The sequence below is a fragment of the Rana temporaria genome, chromosome 2 (genome assembly GCF_905171775.1).
Source record: "Rana temporaria chromosome 2, aRanTem1.1, whole genome shotgun sequence".
NCBI classification, from domain to species: domain Eukaryota; kingdom Metazoa; phylum Chordata; class Amphibia; order Anura; family Ranidae; genus Rana; species Rana temporaria.
This window is the reverse complement of record NC_053490.1, coordinates 270,427,416-270,449,485: the sequence shown is the minus strand read 5'-3', so window position 1 is coordinate 270,449,485 and position 22,070 is coordinate 270,427,416. Positions and strand designations below refer to the sequence as shown.

The 22,070-nt window shown below is 40.7% G+C and overlaps 1 protein-coding gene across 4 annotated transcripts in view; it reads right to left on the bottom strand.

Annotated features, from left to right (window-relative positions):
* Positions 1 to 22,070, bottom strand: part of LOC120926768 (bone morphogenetic protein 8B-like) — a 96,767-nt gene that overhangs the window by 62,124 nt on the left and 12,573 nt on the right. For 3 of the 4 annotated variants that reach the window (XM_040336951.1, XM_040336952.1, XM_040336950.1), the window contains 2 exons: positions 13,770 to 14,055; positions 12,990 to 13,682 (listed from right to left, as the gene is read on the bottom strand). In XM_040336951.1, coding sequence (XP_040192885.1) covers positions 12,990 to 13,374 — 385 coding nt within the window. In that variant the 5' untranslated portion in view covers positions 13,375 to 13,682; positions 13,770 to 14,055. Of the gene's footprint in view, positions 1 to 12,989; positions 14,056 to 22,070 lie in introns of all 4 variants that reach the window. The other variant, XM_040336953.1, reaches the window with a different exon arrangement.

Here is a 22,070-nt window from a genome sequence, read left to right as displayed (position 1 = left end):
TATAGCCCGATAAATAATCTGAAGTTGTTTTATTGAAAGTTGTAAAGCATGATAAAACCAATGCAGGGGAACAAAGACTCCCCCTTCTTCAGGGCTATCAGTGAAAAAATGAAAATGTACAGGAATATATATATATATATATATATATATATATATATATATATATATATCATGATATACATATACTGAAATAAAGGTAACGGAATGCACTGAGTTGTTTATCTAGTCGACACCAGATGGGTATATGAAAGATAGGTAGGGACTTGGGAGGGACTGGAGGATTGATTCTGGGGATAAGGATCGGTGGAAGGGGCTGATGGGAAGTGGGCATGGAAGTCAGAGGAATCTGCGGAGGTTGAAACAGTTGGTAGTATGCAGCGGGAAAGGGGAGAGCGAAAGATCCACAAGCCTAATGGCTGTGTGGATCTGCGCTCATGCAGGAAATGGAGGGAGGCGTGATATGAGTGAAAGAGTGGATGGAGGTGAGGTCTATGTGTGACAGCTGGCAGCAGATGGGAAAAACAATATAGCTGGAGGAAAATGGTGAAAGGTGGGGTCCATGGTAACAGCAGTCTGAAATTAGTCATCCACTCAATTTGAATGAGCTTCAAACAAAGCATATAGTACATGCAGCATTTTTTCCTGAATCACAACAGTGTTGTGGGGCTCTGCACTGCATGTGCATCAGGGTTTCATTGCCTTCAAAATGATAACACACGTGTGTGTTGCAGTAATGCTTGTGATTTGTTCCTAAGGCTCCATTCACATTTTTGGGTAGCAGGAACAAGCGCTCCGACTCTCGATTTTGTTGAGTAATTTGCATGTGATTTTGCATGTCAAATAGGGCCAGCTCCTTTACTTACATGGGCTGCCCTATGCCTGTGTAGCCCAAAAGAAGCTTGTGCAAGCTTCCACTAGATTTGGAAAGGCACAGTTTGCTGTCATTGCCTTGTAATCTTGTCACGCAACAATTGTGGCAGAATCACATCTTGTTGGGGTACTGTTAGGCCTCGTACACACGACCGAGGAACTCGTTGGGCGAAACACATAGTTTTCCTCGTCGAGTTCCTTATTATGCTTGTCGAGGAACTCGACAAGCTTGCTTTGCGTACACACTGTCAAGACAAAATCTCCTCGTTCTCAAACGCAGTGACATACAACACATACAACAGCAGGGTATTCCACTGGCACAACTTTTGGGGCTGGTTTTGCTAATCCCATGTGTTTGCGTGTTAAGTAAAAGTTTGTTAAGAGACGATTTGCACTTTTCAGTCTGTTACAGCTTTGAAAAATGTGTGATCTCCAATCCAAATGCTACTTTTACTCCCGTCTCATACTTTATTCTGAGCAAGTGCGGGTTTCTTAGCATACACACGCTCGAGTTTCTCGTCGAAAACCTGCCCGACGAGGAACTCGACGAGCAAATTCAGACTCCCGTCGAAGAAAAAGAGAACTTGCTCTCTTTTTTACTCATCGAGTTCCTCAACAGTTTCCTTGATGAAAAACATACACCCGACCGGTTTCCTCGGCAAAAAAGCTCTCCCACCAAGTTTCTTGATGGATTCTGCCAAGGAAACCGGTCGTGTGTACAAGGCCTTAGAGGATAATGGTACCCAAATGCATTTTTTCGCGTTGTGCAGTGATAAGCACGTGGTTTGGAATCGTAGGCAGAATTTCAGCGATTCAGACCGCAAATGTGTGAATGGAGCCTAAATGAAGAAGTATGTGATGTTTATGAAGGATTCAGTTATAAATCAGGGAAGAATAATAAAAGAAAGGTTGAAAGTGGGTAAAACATATGTCTTTTGTGTATATAAAACCTATACAGTATATATCGGTGGATAGCTAGTTTTAGGGTTCTCACTGACAGATATGTTGTTTCCCAGCAGTACACATGCATTTGGAATACAACTCAAAAGCAGGTCAACAAAAGTCCATAGACTTTGATCAAGCAGCACACATGGCAGTTCAGAAGATGTATTTGACATGCTTTGTGTTGTGATGTTTTTCTTTGGGCACCACATGTCCTATCAAGGTGTGTTTGCTCCTCAAACAAAGTAAGTCAAATGTAGCCTTTTACATGTCAAATAAAATAAAATAATTCAGTTCTTGACTGAAATCCCCATCAACAGAAACCATTATACAGTGAGGAAAAAAGGTATTTGATTCCTTGCTGATTTTGGACATTTGCCCACTGACAATGAAATGATCAGTCTATAAGTTTAATGGTAGGGTTATTTTAACAGTGAGAGACAGAATAACAACAAAAATATCCAGAAAAACGCATTTAAAAAAAGTTATAAATTGATTTGCATTTTAATGAATGAAATAAGTATTTGAAGCCATCACAAAGCATGACTTAGTACTTGGTGTAAAAACCTTTGTTTTGTTGAAAAGCATTGTGTAGGTCTAAAATATTGCCCTGACATCCTTGGACAGCTCTTTGGTCTTGGCCATGGTGGAGAGATTGGAATCTGATTGCTTCTGTGAACAAGTGTCTTTTATACAGGTAACAAGCTGAAATTAGTAGCACTCCCTTTAACCTCCCTGGCGGTATGATTCTTTCAGAAAAAACATGCTGAAAGCGGTACCATTATTTGCAAGGAAATTTGGTGTTTTATATTGTAGGTCTGTCATTTTTAGAAATAACTCACTTAAATCTGACCAAACAAGATTCTAATAGGCATCCCGGGTATGAATTTTTTTTAAAAACAAAATTATAAATTATAATATAATAAATATTTATAAATAATTATAACAAATAATAATATAATTATAATAAAAATTATTAAATAATGTAATCAAATCAAAATCACTGAAATTTGCTCAGTTGCAGAATTGTCGCTATCATTATTTTTTTTTTTATGACGAATTTCCCCACAAATCGCTATCGCACAATTCTGCAAGTGATTATAATTTATTATCGGTGTTTTTTTAGCTGATCTAAAACTATTTTTGACATAAAGGGACACTTTTGGTTGCTATGGACAATCTACAGTTTGCAGGGAGAAAGAAACGTTTTTATTATATAAAATTACATGCATGACACAGGACAGACCACTAGGGACAGGGGGGGTGTGTTTTTTTTACATACAGTACTGTAATCTATAAGATTACAGTATACTGTATGTAAAGTGTTTGTTTACTTTTTTGAATTTGGCGCCGTTCTCCGTCCCCGTGCGTCGTAAAGTCGCAGGGAACGGAGATCGGCGTCACACAGAGGCACTGTGTGAATCGAGCGAGGTCCCGCTCGCTCACACAGCGCGGTGGCATCGCTGGATCCAGGAACAAGGTAAGTAAACCAAGCCTGTGGATCTAGCGAGGCAAGCCCGAGTCTGACTCGGGGTTACCGCTCGCAGCAGGAAAATCTAACCCCGAGTCAGACTCGGGAATACCGCCAGGCAGGTTAAGAGAGTGCTCCTAATCTCAGCTTGTTACCTGTATAGAAGACACATGGGAGCCAAAAATCTTGCTGATTGATGGGGGATGAAATATTTATTACACTCATTAAAATTCTAATCAATTTATAATTTTTTTGAAATGTGTTTTTCTGGATATTTTTGTTATTATTTATTAAATTTATAGGCTGATCATTTCTTTGTCAGTGGGAAAACATAAAAAATAAGCAGGGGATCAAATCTATTTTTCTTTTAAGCTGGGTTCACACCATTGTGAATTGGATGTGGGTTCCCGGCATCCAATTTGCAATAGCAGGGGATTTTGACCAGCTCTCTATGGAGCCAGTTCATATATCTCCGCAGCGGGTACGGTGTAATTTGCACAAAAACACTGTGCATATTTTGATCTGTTTCAGGTCCAAATTCAGTCTAAAATTTGGGCTGAAATCTGGACCTGAAAAGGTGAACCAGGACGCACCAGACCCCTGCTGCGAGCCGAATGCGGCTCATATGTGAACCCAGCCTAACTATATATAATATTGCATGTATGCCACTATTTTTCTGTCTGTGTGTATGTTTGGGAGGCTTTTATTCTTTATGTTAATTTTTCTTTAAATAACATTACCGTAGTTTAAAGTAAAATTCCATGTTTAATGACACTTTGATAGTTCATTTGGGTCAAGCTGGCCCAAATGACTTCCTTTAAAGAACGATGCTGCTACTGGGCAGTATTAGCTACACACAGTTAGGCTTAGAATCAGAGAAAGTCCTGTATTCATTGATAAATATACAAAGCTTCTCCTGAATAGCAGAGGAGCACTAAACCTGACTCTTTATACCTTTATACTTTATACCCAGCAGTAGATGGGAAGTAGTACATAAAGCACTGTTTACTGTATGTACCTAATGCTATTACAGTCTATTACCTCGCATCCAGTGACTACATTGCTCTGTATCCAAAACAGCTTGCCCAACACAAACTTTTTAAAGTGACATTAAAGTGGAGTTCCACCCATAAATATAACATTACATCAGTAGTTTTAAAAAAAATGTCATTAGTCCTTTACGCAATTTTTTTTTTTCTTTAGATGCCTTCAAAGTGTTGTTGCTAGGCAGAATAGTTAATCTTCCCACTTCCTGCACCTAGGTGCTTAATGCTTCCTAACCTACACCGCACAGACTCCTGGGAATGTAGTGGGTGTAACTTTCCAGGAGTCTGTGCACTCCCCAGTCTCAAAGAATCATGTGACTTGGACAGCACAGGTGCTGAAACCTGATCTGACACTGCTTGTGCAGCACTGAGCATGTGCAAGATTTGCAAGGCTGAAATCCATGAAGTCGTACAGTCTGGCTTCATGATGCACACACTTAAGATGGCCCCAGTCAATTTCTATTTTATAAAGTGTCTAAATGCTGTAACAACCTAACAAAACGGACCTTAGTTTACAGACTAACTTTACTAGAATACATTAAGCTTGTGTATTACAGGGGTATTTATATTTAAAAAGTTAAATTGTGGCCGGAACTCCGCTTTAAATATGAAATTCTAATGGCACGAAACATACAGTATTTAATATTTTGGCCCATTTATTAAAACTGGAAAAAAAAAAAAACAATAGGTACATCCAGGGATTTTTTTTCTCAGAGAATAGGTGCAGGAACTCTCCCTTTTGGAGTTACCCGTCTTCACCACTACCTACCTCCGAGCACCGTTCCTTGGTCCCACCCCCTACCCACCTCCCAGTATTCCCCCTTTAATTTGTTAATGATAACAGTAAAATAGATCCCCTACAGCCAAAAACAATAGACTGCCCAGCAACAATAGTTCATTGACAACAATAGACCACCCTCAACAAAATAAACACCCCCTAGCAACAATAGACCCCCAGCAGCAACAAAAGATCTCCCCATAGACAGTATCGATAGACCATCCAGCACTCAGCTACAATAGAATTCTCCCTCAACAGTAGATCCCTCCAGGCAACAACTGACTCTCCCAGGAACATAAGACCCACCCCAGCAACAATAGATGCCCCGTCAGCAAAAATATACCTCCTGAGCAACAATAGATCCTCCCCTTGCAAAAATACATCCATTCCAGCAACACTATATCCCCGGCAGCAATAGACACTGTAGCACAACCCAGCACTCTTGAGATCACATACATTCAGTGCTAGAGGTGCCGGACTGCGTTCCCCCGCGTTCTCGCTGAAAAAAACCCCTGGGTACATCTATCAAAATGAAACACAAACTACTAATAACTAAGGGATTTTTCCAATGGTACACATACATACAAAAATTTTCAGGTAGTTAGAAATGTTTAAACTTAATCAAGTACAAGTATGACTAAAAGACTAATTTAATACAATGACAATATATCACATAAATGAATAACAAAAGGTTATTAGCGCTAAAGAAAATCCCTATGGGTATACTGAATGGCAATAACACAAAATGATATAAAAATGGATGCAATACACACAAAGTGCAAATGGTGGATGAGCACCAAATAAGTGAGTAAAAGTCAGTAAAAGTACAATGGAAATAAATAAACAAACTAAATGAATAAAATGGAATAGTGAAAGTCCTAAGTATGGAGGAATCCTGGCTGGTGGTTCTCAAAACCATGGGATAGTAATAGCTCAGCTTCTCTCCTGGAGATATCCACTTTGGGAACGATGCAGTCACACAACTATATCCATGCCCAGTCTCCCAGAACTCTCACCTTGGTGGCGTGATAAATCGCATGTAGCATAAAAGGTAGGGGCCATAAGGAATGATTTCTCCCACTTCTGAACACTGTTGAAGGCTTATGTGGCCGAAACGCGTCGGGTATTGCCATTGTGCACCCCATATTGCTTTTATGTGATCACTTTTATTTTTGTCATAATTTTATATGTATGATTTTTAATAATAAACCTTTCCTGGTTTAATTGACCTGCGCTATTGGAGCCCCTTTTTCCATTTTTATTTACTCCATGGTCCCACTGGAGGTTCAGTTACATCTACTCCTGTACCCCTGGATACAAGGCCTGAGGGTTACACCTAGGAATCCGTGGTGACTACGCAACACGTTGTCTGAGTATCGTTTGTTTCTGGAGTCCATACCGGCTGGAGTTTCCACTACAACAACGGTCCTTTTCCGGTTTCAGTGGTCCTGGTCCCCAAAGACCACAACGCCTGATTGACTCTTTGCTGTATAGTAGTAGAGTCCAACCCATCTGGTAAGCGTGTTTACACTTTCCTTACGCCTGATGTGATTGTGAATCCCATAGATCTCTACAGACAACTTGATCACCTGTCTTATTCAAATCATTGGACATTAGTCCACTCCATGTATTGCTCTAATTTTTCCATTGAAGTCCACCTGATGCTTCAGCTAGAGACTATTCACTTAATGCTTTGATTAGAGACTTTGCCACGTTTTATCACATGAGAAAATATTTTTTTTCCTCTTGGTTACCTAATTTTATTTAATGTTTGGTATTCCTCTTCATGTGCACATATACCATTAATGCTGTTACCTCACATGGTACCTCATATTGTTCTCTTTTGAGCTTATAAGCGCTACATTTTTTGTTCACTATTTCATTGGCTTTGTTTGTTTGTATGTAGCAGCTTATTTCACATATTTAGTTAGCACAGATTTTTCCTTATTTTTCTAGGATGTTAAAGATGGCTGCCCGCCTGTAGTAATCCCGCTGGTCTCAGAGGCTCCTATTTACCTGTCATATAGCTCTTTATGAATATCAGGGTAAGCTCTCCTCCTGGAAATGTCAGCCCCAGCCTTGCTTTACCCTCACGACAAATTCCATAAGCCCTTGTGATTGGAGGTGATGGGACGGTGATATTTCTGATCTCTATGGCATTCAGCATTACTTTGAAGATTGCCTTTATTCTTAGATAGACTCCTGATTTGCCAACCAGGACACATTCTGTAGGAGAGGGTGGAGGAGAAGGCCCTTGTGTGGTATGATCGGTGTGTAGCACAGTGGTCCGATGTGTGCTGTGGTGTTTGGTCTTTTTTGGACAATAATCACACTGCAAAGTCATTATATTCTGTATAGTAGTCGGTCTTGGTGTGGCAGCTTGGGTGTCTCCAATGTACTTTGCTGTAATTGATTACATTCAGGGCACCGCTACCCACAGTCCACTTCCGCCCACACAAGTGGACACAAGTGGGCGGAAGTGGACTGTGGGTAGCGGTGCTCTGAATGTAATCAATATCAATTACAGCAAAGTACATTGGAGACACCAAAGCTGTCACACCAAGGCCCCTACCATTTATGCTACATGCGATTTATCACGCCACCAAGGTGAGAGTTCTGGGAGACTGGGCATGGATATAGTTGTGTGATTGCATCATTCCCAAAGTGGATATCTCCAGGGGAGAAGCTGAGCTATCACTATCCCATGGTTTTGAGAACCACCAGCCACATAGGAGGATTCCTCCATACTTAGGACTTTCCACTCTATCCCCACACATTAATGATTTTCCCTTTACATAGCTTTAAATATAGGCTTTAAAACCTCCCAGACACTACATGGACTAATCCCTCGTTCACATTGGAGCAACCTGTCAAATCGCATTACAATTCGCACCCTATTGTCGGCAATGGCACTGTTCAAATCGATGCAACACCAACTTTGCAGTGCTGCATCGATTAGACAAAAGTAGTTCCTGCACTACTTTTGGCGATTTCGAGTGCGACTTGCATAGAAATCTGTGCATGAAGCCGCACAGATGTCTTCAAAGTCGCACCAGAAGTCGTGCTGACATGCAGCTTTAAAATAAAGTCGCACGATTTCAAAGCTGCATGTAATGTGAATGAGGGTTAATACATCAGGCATTTTAAAGCTAAACTCCAGGCTGAAAAAAAAAATACCCTCACAGTTGGGCCCTCAACACTGCAAAAATAAATCTACGGGATACAGTGATAAGTAATACTTTATTCTCGGCTCCTATAGGCTCCTTCTATCTGTGTGACCGGGTCCTTGCAGTGCCCTCTCTAAGCCACTAACAAACACAGTCACATGCTTGCCCTGCACTGTATTAGCCCTGCACTGTATATGATGAGGCAGCAGGATTTGCATTGCAGCCTTGAGCTTCGGAAGAAAAGGATAGCGCTAGTTCTGCTGGAATGGGGAATAGAGTAAATAATGCCACCTTGTTTCATTAGACATCACAAGCATTTAACCCGTGCAGTGTGCGGGACCCCACTCCAAGGGCATTTTTCTTCTTATACATCTCTAAATTTACCATTAGGGGAAGTCTTATCCTCATACTGTATTAATATGGAGGCTGCACTTCCTCCTAAAAATACCAGTTTTCTGGCTATTCCTGTTTCAGTAGTTTCTGAGTTGCTGAAGCAAGCATTACGAATTAAAAAGTCAGAGTGACTATAGAACTGCGAATCTGCATACTTGCTCTAGATCAGAGACTCAGAAATGATTGAAGTCCTTGGATCAGCATGCAGATAACTAGCATTTTCAAAAACTCAGTAGTGAGAGCTTACATATTTTCACGTACAAGTTTTTATATTTAGACACTACTTTTATTTTTAGACCCTATTTTAGACAGTGAACACTAGGTTTTGTTTCTGATAATTTAAGTAGAGCTGTCCAGCATCTCCTAACTGCAAGACAATTTTACACTGCAGAGAGATGTATTGTGCTACATTGCCTCATTGTGTTAATTGCCCCATAATCTGCTTATCAAGAAAATAAACCTTATACTGTAGAAGCCAATTATAATTATACTAAAATAAGTATTAACCCTTTAAAAAAAGTATAAATTCATATATGTATGTTTTTAAAGAAAACAATATATAACATGCAAATGGTAATTAAAATACAAAAACAAAGTGGCTTTAGAGCCCATTCACACAGGGGCGACTTTGGGGGCGACTCGGCAAGGCGACCTGAAGACAACTTCAGAGGCGACTTGCAAAATTACTTCTGTATAGAAGTCAATGCAAGTCGCCCCGAGTCGCCTCCAAAGTCGTACAGGAACATTTTTCTAAGTCGGAGCGACTTGTGTCGCTCCTATTAGAACGGTTTTATTGAATAGAACGGGACGTGACTTGTCAGGCGGCTGAGTCGCCTGACGAGTCGGCCCAGTGTGAACCAGCTCTTAGGCACAAAAAAGTTCTAAATAATACACTTTTCAGGTCAATCACTGTGATATCTTGTGTGTTGTGGGTTAAAAAAAGAAATAAAAAAGAAATCAATAAACATCTATTTAACTATTACCAGTTAAAAAAAAAATCAGAAAGCAAACTAGTATACTGCAAATACATAAACACAAAAGGGTTGATTTAATAAAGGCTAGTCACTTTGCAAAGTGTATATTCACTTAGTAAATAAGGAGAAACTATATTCATTTTTAATACCCAATCATATGCAAGTGAGTTTAGACTTTTAAAGAAAAACTGTATATCTTTTTCATTATCAAAAAATACATTCTGTTCATGTTAAAAATAAAATTGTAATTCAGCTATTCTTAAAAGGGCTTTTCTTGGCTGTATTTTTCTTTAGGCTGCTTTTACACTATTGCGAATTGAATGCGGGTTTGCCCGCATCCAAGTCACATAGTAGTAGATAGTTACAAGTTCTCTATGAAGACGGTTCACACATCTCTGGAGCCGCTCCGGTGCGAATTGCGCAGCAGCCCTGTGCGTCAAATTTCGGGTTGAAATCGGACCTGAACCAGTAAATGGGGACGCAACGGACCCCTGCTGTGAGCCGCTCCGTGCTCTAGTGTAAACCCAGCCTTAGGGTAACAGAGGAACATTCACTGTTGTACTCCTTTGACCGTGAGTCAGGTGATAGCGGAGCAGAGTTGTGCCAGGCTCAGGTAGGATCCTGTCAATATTGTTGGTATCCACCCAACTGCCTGATAGCTGGCTCTGCTTTCTGTACCTGTCCCCTCCCCATTCTAGTGCTCCAGTGAGTGCTTAAAAACGGAGGGCAGGGACTGGCAGTTACTGTTCACTGCTGCAAGCAGACCAAGAACTGATGATCAGCAGCCATGTGATTGCTTAGCTCTTGGTCTTAATGCTAATGTGGGACAGCTGCAGTGTCACGCTGAGGCTGTAGCATTGAGGTGAATATGTATAGATTTTTTTTTAGTGAACCCAAACTCCTCCTTTAATCTCGTTCAGAAATTGTATTACTCTTTTCGAATTTGGTGCCCACAAATTGTAACACTATATGTAAATGTGACCTTTTTTCACCTTAATAAATAATAATTAATCATCAACTGATAGTCATAGTGAAAAAAAAATATATATTATTAGTTCTAATTAGTGTTAATGTTATTATTCTTTGCTGCTTTTTATGGCAAATACCTCAGTCTGTGACCTTTATTGGTTATTTTTAACTTTATACAGTCCCTAGAAGCCATAGATTATTATAGTTTTATTATATGTCTTATACAGTCTTCTATAGCTATATGCTGTATTAAACAACCGTACATACTATCAACAATTAGGGTATAATATGCTGAAAAATTAAGGAAATGGCACTTGTATTAGAATATTTGCACATAGGCCATGGCCTAGGGCAGCAGGACTGGCAGGGAAGGAAGCACATACCCACCCATACATCTCTGCTATTTTACACATTCCCTCGTATTATAGAAAGCTGCAGACTGCAATCCTGCCTGAAAGTGCAACTTGACTGGGTCCTCACTGTTGATGTCCCTGCACAGTTTGATATTTTGGTTGTAACAATTCTTAAAGTACTCATAGTTCACACTCATAGTTCACACTTTATAGGTTTGTACTTCTGGAATCAAGTGAACAGAATGATAGGCTGACAGTTTTTCCTACTATTTCAAATGTAGGTTCTAGCTGTACTGACCCAGAATGGGAAAACTATCTTTTATCGCCAGTCTCTAAACTCCAATCAGTTGTCTGGAATAAGAGGGGAAACAAAGGACAGAAAACCTGGGTGGGCAAGAAATATAAATTAGTCACCTTTATATCAGTTAAATCATGGCCACAGCAGGAAGGTCTGCTTACTAAAAAAAACTGAACCAAAGTGTATGGAAAGTACTGTTCGTTTGTTTCCTGTGGTACAGTCCTTACCAATGTATCCTTAATCTTTCTACAAGCAAGCTTTAGTTTCCTGCCTGTACCTCCTCTGTAGGGATGAATAATAATACCACAAATACATGTAAAGTAAACCAGTTGTGAGAGCTATATGGCAGCTGTCAATGCTGACCTCTGTTCTGGAAAATGCTCATTGACTGGCTGATTCATTGGCATTGATTGTCTTTGAGTCACTAACCTAGATCTAGTTTGCAGACGTTCTGAAGTCACTGAATTGACTGGCATGTTTGTTCCAGATCAGTGACAGAGAAAACCTGAAAGTAATACCTTGTACACACGATTGGATTTCACGTTGGGATAAACTCAGACGTTTTTTTCCGACGGAATGCCGTTCAAGCTGCCTTGCATACACACTGTCACACCAAATTCCGACTGTCAAGAACGATGTGACGTACAACACTACGACGAGAAAAATTAAGTTCAATGCTTCCGAGGATGCGTCGACTTGATTCTGAGCATGCATGTTTTTTTTTCCGTCGGAGTACCCTACAGACAAACGGAATTTCCAATTTCCGTCAGAAAAAAAGATGTTCTCTTTCTAAATTCCGATGGAAAAAAGTCTGATGGGGCACACACACGGTTGGAATATCTGATGAAAATATTCCATCTGACTTTTTCCATCTGAAATTCCGATCTTGTGTACAAGGCATTAGAGACAAGTAGGTAGTGTGCATTTTGGAAGGAGTTTAGCAGTGAAAGTCTACATATCTCTCTTTGTGTCAGTTTCCTTTAACTACACTTTAATACATGTACTGGACAAAGAATCAGGAAGTATGTTCATTCTTGTAAAAAGTATAGAAAATTTATGGTAAAATTCATTAGAAGAAACTATTCCAAATATGTTTAGGGAAAAAAAAATCCCAAACTTAGGTAAAAAATCATATTGAAAATAGAAAGTTTAAGCACAGCAGAATGAATATGCCCCCTGAAATAGATACTGTAAAACCTTGGATCGCGAGCATAATTTGTTCCGGAAACATGCTTGTAATATAAAGCACTTGGATATCAAAGCAAATTTCCCCATAAGAAATAATAGAAACTCAAATGATTCATTCCACAACCAGTTATTCATAGGTCCTTCAGTTTATAGTCCATATAAAAAGATTATAGCTTTGCAACAAGGTTGTGTAAACATAAAATGTCCATCCACAAGCCTCCACAAGGGGGTTAGAAGCAAAATCCAACAGGAACTACAGAGTATAAAAGAGAAGAGAGGTGCCCTCTAAGTGTAGCAATATGTTGCTAAATGTTGTACCTTTGTTAAATGTAACCATATTGCTACACTTAGAGGCTCCCTTCTTCTCTTGTATACTCAGTTGGGACATGACACTACTTGTATATCAAGACATCGCTTGTATATCAATTCAAAATTGATTAAAAAATGTAGCTTGTCTTGAATAATGCTCTCAAACCAAGTTACTCTCAATCCAAGGTTTTACTGTAGTTTTGAATAGGGAAACAAAAATGTATATCTTACCCATATTCACAAAACTCATGACGGTGTCCGCTTCACTGATTACTGCTCCCAAGGGAGGACTTTGGGTGCTTAAAGTGGTAAAGAGTGCTCGTGATACTCCTTGCGTTCCATCTTCCTCTTCCTCGCTGCACATAGCATGGTAGAGGTCCAACATGAACAGAGGTGCTGAAGATGGGAACTGACCACCGCTTGCGGGTCTGGGTCTCCCAGGCAGCCCCAGAATGGAGAGGATCTCCTTCTGCATCTCACGCTTCTCTCTGCCGCTTAGCTTCCTCTGAATAAAACTCGATCGGAGGTGATTCTTCACAAAGCTTCCATTGGTGAAATGCCAGAAGAATCCAACAATACAAATCACAGTCCAAATTTTTTGTAAAGTGTTAGACATCTTTCCAATTAGAACTTAACTCTTCAAATGTCTCCAGATTAGAAAATAGGCAATATTGCAAAAAGAAAAAAATGTAAAAAAATAAATGGGAAATGCTTCTTGATGATCTTATTTTCCTGTCCTCAAAATCATATATATTGCACAAAGTGTATGGACGATCAGTTTCTCAAATACCTTCCATTCTAAATGTCAGTGTTTTAATTCCAAATAAAGTTAGTGTGCTGTTTAATCCGTAACACAAATTGCTGCTTTTGATTGCCTAGGGAATCAAAGTAAATATCCCAAGCAGATGGAAGCACTAAAGACAGCTGAAAAGTTAAAATTTATATTACATACAGGTCAACGAATACGAGTACTTCTCAAAGACAGCAGACTGCCGGATAAATCATGCTTACCACAGAAAAAAATGTATTCCACAGGGATAGATGTAGCTGCAGATCGGAGTTCAGCTTCCCAAAGTGATAGCTAGTTCTTATACACCTCCTGCCTGCCTCTTCAGACTGGAGATCTTCCCCCTGCACTCTGCTCTAGAGGTCTCCCACTCCTCTCCAACGCTCCTTCCTTGGCAAATTAGATTATAGGTGTTCACTTGTATCAAACCACTGTGCGCTGAACGACTTCTGTGTTTCATAAAAAATATTGAATTTATCCTCAGAGCAGCTGAAGTTGCTGTTTCTAATGCTGAAATTACAGAATTAAACGTGAAATCTAAAGATAAAATAGGAGAAAAAAACAATTTACACCCTGTCGGATTGTATGTCATATGTTGTTTCATGTTTTGTTCTGTAAAATTATTATTAGGTGTGTTTTTGTAACTTATTGATAACATACCGTATATACTCGAGTATAATCCAAGTTTTTCAGCCCTTTTTTTAGGGCTGAAAATACCCCTCTCGGTTTATACTCAAGTCAGTGTACCTTGGGCGTCCATTTCTTAAAGCTTGCAACTTCCTCCTGGTCCCGTCCCTTTCTGTGATAGGCGTTTGACACTGTGTTCAGTGTTCCGCCTATCACAGACGTACTTTTTAATCCTCGGACTCAGTTTCCCAGCAGACACTGTGTTCAGTGTTCGGCCTATCACGGACCTTCTCTTGTCCGAGGATGAAAGAACGTCCGTGATTGGCGGAACACTGAACACAGTGTCTGCTGGGAAACTGAGCCCGAGGATGAAAGAACGTCTGTAATAGGCGGAACACTGAACACAGTGTCAAACGCCTATCACGGAACGGGACAGGACCAGGAGGAAGCCACTAGTTTTAAAAAATGGACGCCCGCAGCGCAGCCTGTCAATAATTTTAGGTACGCTGCAATGTGCACAGTGATGCTGTAATAGGCACAGTGAGGTAATGGGCACAGTGAGGTTGCAATAGGCACAGTGAGGTTGTAATGGGCACAGTGAGGTTGTAATGGGCACAGCGAGGATGGAAAATACTTGGCCACGGCCTTTATTATTAACTTTAATAAATAAATATTAAAAGTTAAACTTCAGAACACGTAAAAAACAACTCAACCACTACGGCTCAAGCTGTATAATTGTAAACAGCACTTTTCGCCGTATTGCATTCCACGCTTGAACGCATACGGCGACCGCGCAATGATGTCATCGCCCAGCACCACGCGCGTTCCAGCTTGGAACGTGGAAGTGCCGAGCGCCATTAGCGCTCTATTCGGCACACATGCCTCTCAGCCTTAAATAGAACAGCGTGTAATACACACACTGTTCCATTATTGTCAGCCGTAGCCGGCCACACTACATTTAATTGCTACCATCAATCCCTGGACTGCAAGGCATACCATGCTGAATACCTAAGATGATCAAGCTAATATCCTAGCCGGACCCATGCTGCCATGCATACTGGCATTGCTGCTACACCCTAACAGAACCTTCCTCCAGGAGAGACTGCACTACTACTACTAGCTTACTGGAATTACTCAAGCCTGCAAACGGATAAGTACTATTACTCCTTTACAGTTATTCATACATATTCTTTACAGAAGTACTAAGTGGATCTGCCTATAATTAATAATAGCCTGCTGCTTGAATTAACTTAGGGTGTGTCAGCTAATAGCTCTGTAATATCTTAAAGGGACATTCACTTTCAAACTAGCTAAGCTATACTTGCCTCTCACACGCAAATATTACTTGCATACAGTATTCTTAAATGCTACGTGCTTGACATGTGTTGTTAAATGTATACGGGCTTCCGCCCTAAAATACTGAACATGTTCGCTTTAACTTTTGTATGCTAAGGGTAGAAGGTATTTCATACCTGCTCCCTTAGTGGCCTAATGCATTCCCTTATGTAAAGTGATATGATGTAGAGAACCCCCAATCTCCTGTTCTCTGATTGGAGTGATGCCTGGGGTCCTGTACTGATAATCACTTGCATAGAGAAGTGCATTGGTATCTTTAATGCAGTTGTGCTCGTTGATCTTCATTGTAATTTTCTATGCCAACGGTTGGTGGCATGTTGTAATACCCCGCCCTTAGTAGCTCAACACATTCCTATATGTGAGAGAGATGATGTAGTGAACCCCCAAGCTCCTGTTCTCTGATTAGAGTGACGCCTGGGGTCCAATACTGAAATCTCACATAACATAGGGAGGTGCATTGAATTCTTTCCTTAAACCGCAGTTGTGGTTCACTCTTGTTCACCATAGTTTGTGACAGAATAATAGAACCTTATCATGAACCCAGCGGAACTTGCAAACCATGTTGTCACCTTTACTCAAAAGGTAGACGCTCTTGCTCAAACTGTACAAAACCTGCAAGTGGAAAATCAAGCCCTGCAAGATTTAGTTGCTCAGAACCCTAACGTGCCTCGTTTTCCCCCTGAACCTAAGGTCAATCCACCTGCACATTTTACTGGTGATCGAAAGACCTATAGAGAATTCATTAATGCATGTAAATTAATGCTTGAACTTCACCCTCGCACCTTCCCCAATGTTAGGATTAAGGTGCTTACCCTTATATCCTATTTAACTAGAGAACCTTGTGCTTGGGCAAATACCTACCTAGAAAAAGAGGATTCTATCCTAAATTCTTGTCCACAATTTTTGGCAACTATGTCCTTGCTTTATGATGATTTTAATAAGCAACTCACTGCTGAAAATGCGATTAGGTGGGAGCTGCGGTGGCTCAACGCGATTAGCACTGCGCTGACAAGCCATTCACCTCTGCAGCTAGGGGTTCGGATCCCGGTCTCGGCTACATGGGAATTGAGATTGGCTCCCGGTGGGTGTGCTATGCGAGGTAAGCTTGCGCTTAGTACGCCCACCCCCCTCCCACAAAAACCACCACACTTACACGCACTCAAAATTGGGTTAACATGCACGCACTTTGACCACGCGGTCTCTAAAAAAGAGAGGCGAAGGACTAACAGGGCTGGTTGAGCGGGCAAATCCTCTCTATCCCTTATAGGGAGTCCCTCTGCCCCGTTGGGCTTCAAAGCGGAGCAGGTAGGGCGGGCTGTGTGGGAGGACCCCCTCACACACCCGCCATTGCCACCCGGGGCATGGAGAAAGGTGGCAGATTGTCTCTGGGGGAGGCCTGCCTACTCCCAACTCCTGCAGTCCGGCTCCTCTCTCGAGTACACGCACAAAAATACACTTAAAAAAAAAAAAGAAAATGCGATTAGGAATCTTAAACAAGGTAGACGACCAGTTGAGGACTTCATAGCGGAATTTGAGGTGGGCTATTGAGTGGAATGATGTTACACTGCGTAACCAATTTCGCCTCGGCCTTTCCGAACCACTCAAGGATGAGTTGGCTAGAGCAGATATCCCTCAAACCCTTAATGACATCATACAACGTTCTATCACTATAGATCGTAGGTTAAGAGAGAGACGAGCTGAAAGTCAATCAAGCCCCATACCTCAAAAATTGAGTTTGACCTCTTTTGATGAAAAAATGGACATTGGGACTGTGCGTGCTCTACTTACCTCATCCGAGAGGGCCCATCGTCGCTCATTGAATCTTTGCCTTTATTGTGCCTCATCGGGCCATGCAATCTCCTCCTGTCCTCTTGTAAAAAAGAAAAAGGAAGAACGTAAGCCAATTCACCTTTGCAAATTTACTTGTTTTGTTTCCAAGCATGCCCCTTATATTTTTCTACTTCTTATTTTACAGTGGGATCATGTTAGAATTCCTGTTAAAGCTATGTTGGATACAGGCGCTTGTGGTAACTTCATTGATTCAGGCCTTGTCTCCTCACAAAAATCCACACTTGAAGAAATCATCTCCCTTTTCTGTGAGTTTTATTGATGGAACAACTTCTGCATCAGGGCCTATCTTGTATCAAACTCGGCCTTTATTGACAACTTGTGGAGATAAGCACAGTGAATTTTTGTCCTATGATGTTATTTCATCTCCTCTCTTCCCTGTTGTATTCGGTCTACCACGGCTTAAGCTGCATATGCCTATACTCCTTTGGGACCAAGGAACTGTAGTTATCAAGTTGCTCCACTGCTTCATCTTGCCCCGCAGGAGATACCATCTCAGTATCACGAATTTACTGATGTGTTCAGTGAGAAGAATGCAGAGACATTGCCTCCTCACAGCATTTATGATTGTCCTATTGAATTATTGCCAGGAAGCCCCATACCTACAGGCAGGATTTACTCTTTCCCAACCTGAACTTCAACATTTAAAGAAATATTTACAGGATAACCTAAAAAAGGGTTTTATTAAACCCTCCACTTCTCCTGCCAGTGCTGGAATGTTTTTTGTCAGGAACAAAGATGGTAGTCTTAGACCTATAATAGACTATCGTGCCTTGAACAAAGTCACAGTGAAGAAGCGCTACCCTCTTCCACTTATTCCCGAATTGATTGAAAGATTGCAGACTTCTACCATATTCATTAAACTTGATCTCAGAGGTGCTTACAATTTAATTTGTATTAAGTCAGGCGATGAATGGAAGACCGCCTTCCGCACACGTTAGGGACTCTTCGAATATACTGTCATGCCCTTTGGCTTGTGCAACGCTCCAGCAACTTTCCAAAGCTTTGTGAATTATATTTTCAGAGATCTTCTCGATATATGCGTTGTTGTGTATCTGGATATACTTATTTACTCAGACGACTTGATGCAACATTGGAAACATGTCAGATGGGTGCTTGCAAGACTCATTCCTCATATGCTAAACTTGAGAAATGTGTCTTTGAACAAACCACTATTTCCTTCCTCGGCCTTATTATCTCTCCACAAGGCATACAGATAGATCAGTCCAAGGTGACTTGTATTTTAAATTGGCCTACACCTACTTGCAGAAAGGCCATCCAGAGTTTTTTGGGCTTCGCTAACTTCTACAGAAAGTTCATAAAAAATTTCTCTTTACTCGTGAAGCCCCTCACCCAACTTACCAGCTCCTTGGTAAAATTTACCTGGTCAAAAGCTGCCCAGACGGTTTTCCAACAATTAAAACATAGTTTTACTACTGCTCCAATTTTGCAGCTTCCTAATTCAAATTATCATTTTGTGTTGGAAGTTGATGCTTCACAAAGTGCCCTAGGCGCTATACCCTCTCAGCGTTCTACTTCCGATTCACCACTTCTTCCTGTTGCATTTTTTTCAAAGAACTTAAATCCAGCTGAATGTAACTACCCTATTGGTGAAAAAGAATTGCTTGCAATTAAATGCGCCTTAGGCCTTGTACACACGACCGAACATGTCCGCTGAAACTGGTCCGTCGGACCAGTTTCCGCGGACATGTCCGACCGTGTGTAGGGCCTACCGGACAGTTTTCCAGCCTAGCGGACAGGTTTCCAGCGGACAAAAGTTTCTTAGCATGCTAAGAAACTTGTCCGCTGGAAGCCTGTCTGTCGGACATGTCCGATGGTTAGTACGACTCATCGGACATGTCCGCTGGCCCGAAATCCCGCGCATTCGTCGAATTGATTCGACGCATGCGTGGAAGCATTGACCTTTCGTGTCAGAGAACGTCGGTGTCGTCTACGTCACCGCGTTCTCTGTCCGCGGGGATTTTGGTCTGATGGTGTGTACACACATCAGACCAAAACATCCCAGCAGACATGTCCGATGAAAACGGTCCGCGGACCGTTTTCATCGGACATGTCTGCTCGTCTGTGCAAGGCGTTAGAGAACTGGCGACACTTACTAGAAGGATCAACAAACCCCATAATGATTTACACTGATCATCGTAATCTACAATATCTCAAGTCCAACAAAACCCTTTCCTCTAGACAAGTACGCTGGAGTCTCTTTTTTGATAGATTCGACTTTTTGATCACCTACAGGCCAGGTGCAAAAAATGGTAAAGCGGATTCCCTTTCTAGACTTTCAGAATCCATTGAAGAACTTCCCTCCCCATCTCCTCTCATTCCTTCTCATAAGTTTATGCTTGCTAACCTCAATTTAAAACAGTTACTTAAACAAAGTTTGAATACGCAAGATACTACCATTCCTCACGGCCTAACGCAAGATGAAGAAGTTTTTTTTTTACAAGCATACTCAACTCTATATTCCTCTATCTATGGTTACCAACATACTAAAAGTTCTACATGATGCTCCCCTAGCTGGTCATCCTGGAATAGAAAAAAATACTGATCCCATCCAACATTATTTCTGGTGGCCCAATATGACAACCACCATAAAAGATTACGTTTCGACCTGTGAGGTCTGTATAAGATCTAAGCATGAAAGAAGACCACCTTATGGGTCGCTGATGTCTTTACCTATTCCTACAAAACCTTGGGAAGCATTGTCTCTGGATTTTATTGTTGAACTGCCTCCTTCCAATGGTTATATTACCATTATGGTAACAGTTGATATGCTTACGAAAATGGCTCACTTTGTTCCGCTTAAGAAAATAACCTTCTTCTAATGAAACAGCGCAAACCCTACTTGATCATGTTATTAAATCACATGGTGTTCCTTCACGTCTAGTTTCTGATAGAGGTTCCCAATTTGTTTCGAAATTCTGGAAGGCTCTATGTCATATTCTCCAAATAGACCATAGATACTCCAGTGCATACCATCCACAAACAAATGGACAGACAGAACGTGTAAACCAATGTCTTTAACAATATCTCAGATGTTATTGCACCCATCTTCAGGATAACTCGTCTACCCTTCTTCCTCTCGCTGAATTTTCTTATAATAATTCAACTAGTTCTTCTACCCGCTACTCTCCTTTTTTTTGCAAATTATGGGTTTCATCCCAACATTCTACCGGAGTCTCATTTACTTACAAATGTACCCTTTCATCTGTACTGCAAGTTTTGAAACAAAATCTCAAACGTGCACAAGATCGTCAACAAACCTATTATGATCTTAGGCATAGACCTTCACCATCCTATAAAGTTGGGGATCAAGTATGGCTCTCTATAAAAAAACTTACATTTACATTTACCTGCTAGGAAATTGGCCAAGCTATTTTTCAGTCCATTTACTATTTCTAAGGTCATTAATCAAAATACCATGCAACTTTCCCTCCCTCCGGAACTGAGGATTCATCCCTCATTTCATGTTTCTCTTCTCAAACCCTACCTACCCAACCAATTTTCTGGTAGGAATCCTCCTCCCGCACCCCCTATCCTAGTTCAGGGTGAAGAACATTATGAAGTTGAACGTATTTTAGACTCTAGAAAAAGAAGAGGACGTCTACAATACTTGATTAGATGGAAGCATTATGGTATACAAAATGATTCTTGGGAACATTCAGCTGAAGTGCATGCACCCACTTTATGTAGTCAATTCCATTCTAGATACCCTGATAAGCCTTCACCTATTGAGATCCCCAGGAGGGTATCCCTTAAGAGGGGGGTACTGTAAACGATGCTTTTCGCCGTATTGCGTTCCCTGTTCTCTGATTGGAGTGATGCCTGGGGTCCCGTACTGATAATCACTTGCATAGAGAAGTGCATTGGTATCTTTAATGCAGTTGTGCTCGTTGATCTTCATTGTAATTTTCTACGCCAACGGTTGATGGCATGTTGTAATACCCCGCCCTTAGTAGCTCAACGCATTCCTATATGTGAGAGAGATGATGTAGTGAACCCCCAAACTCCTGTTCTCTGATTGGAGTGACGCCTGGGGTCCAATACTGAAATCTCACATAACATAGGGAGGTGCATTGAATTCTTTCCTTAAACCGCAGTTGTGGTTCACTCTCGTTCACCATAGTTTGTGACAATAATCAAAAGAAAGGGGAATCTCCCCACTTCAACACATAATATTAATAAAATAAATTACAGCAGCGCTAACCAAATATATGTGCATATTCTACTAAAGTGCAAACACTATCACAAACCATATATAATAGTATCAAAAACCATATATACTAAGTGAAAATTAATCACAAATGTGAAAATGTTCATAAACACCCGTGATGATAAAGAAACGTGAGTTTAAGAGCACTGAGCGTGCAAAAAAAGTCTTTAAAAATCAACAATTAGATCAAAAAATTATAAATGAAAGTTCATGTGATTAAGGATCCTTTGATCTTCAAGAGCTTTCACCACACCCGATAGTGAACTGTGCCTCCTTCCCCATACTATCGGGTGTGGTGAAAGCTCTTGAAGATCAAAGGATCCTTAATCACATGAACTTTCATTTATCATTTTTTGATCTAATTGTTGATTTTTAAAGACTTTTTTTGCACGCTCAGTGCTCTTAAACTCACGTCTCTTTATCATCACGGGTGTTTATGAACATTTTCACATTTGTGATTAAT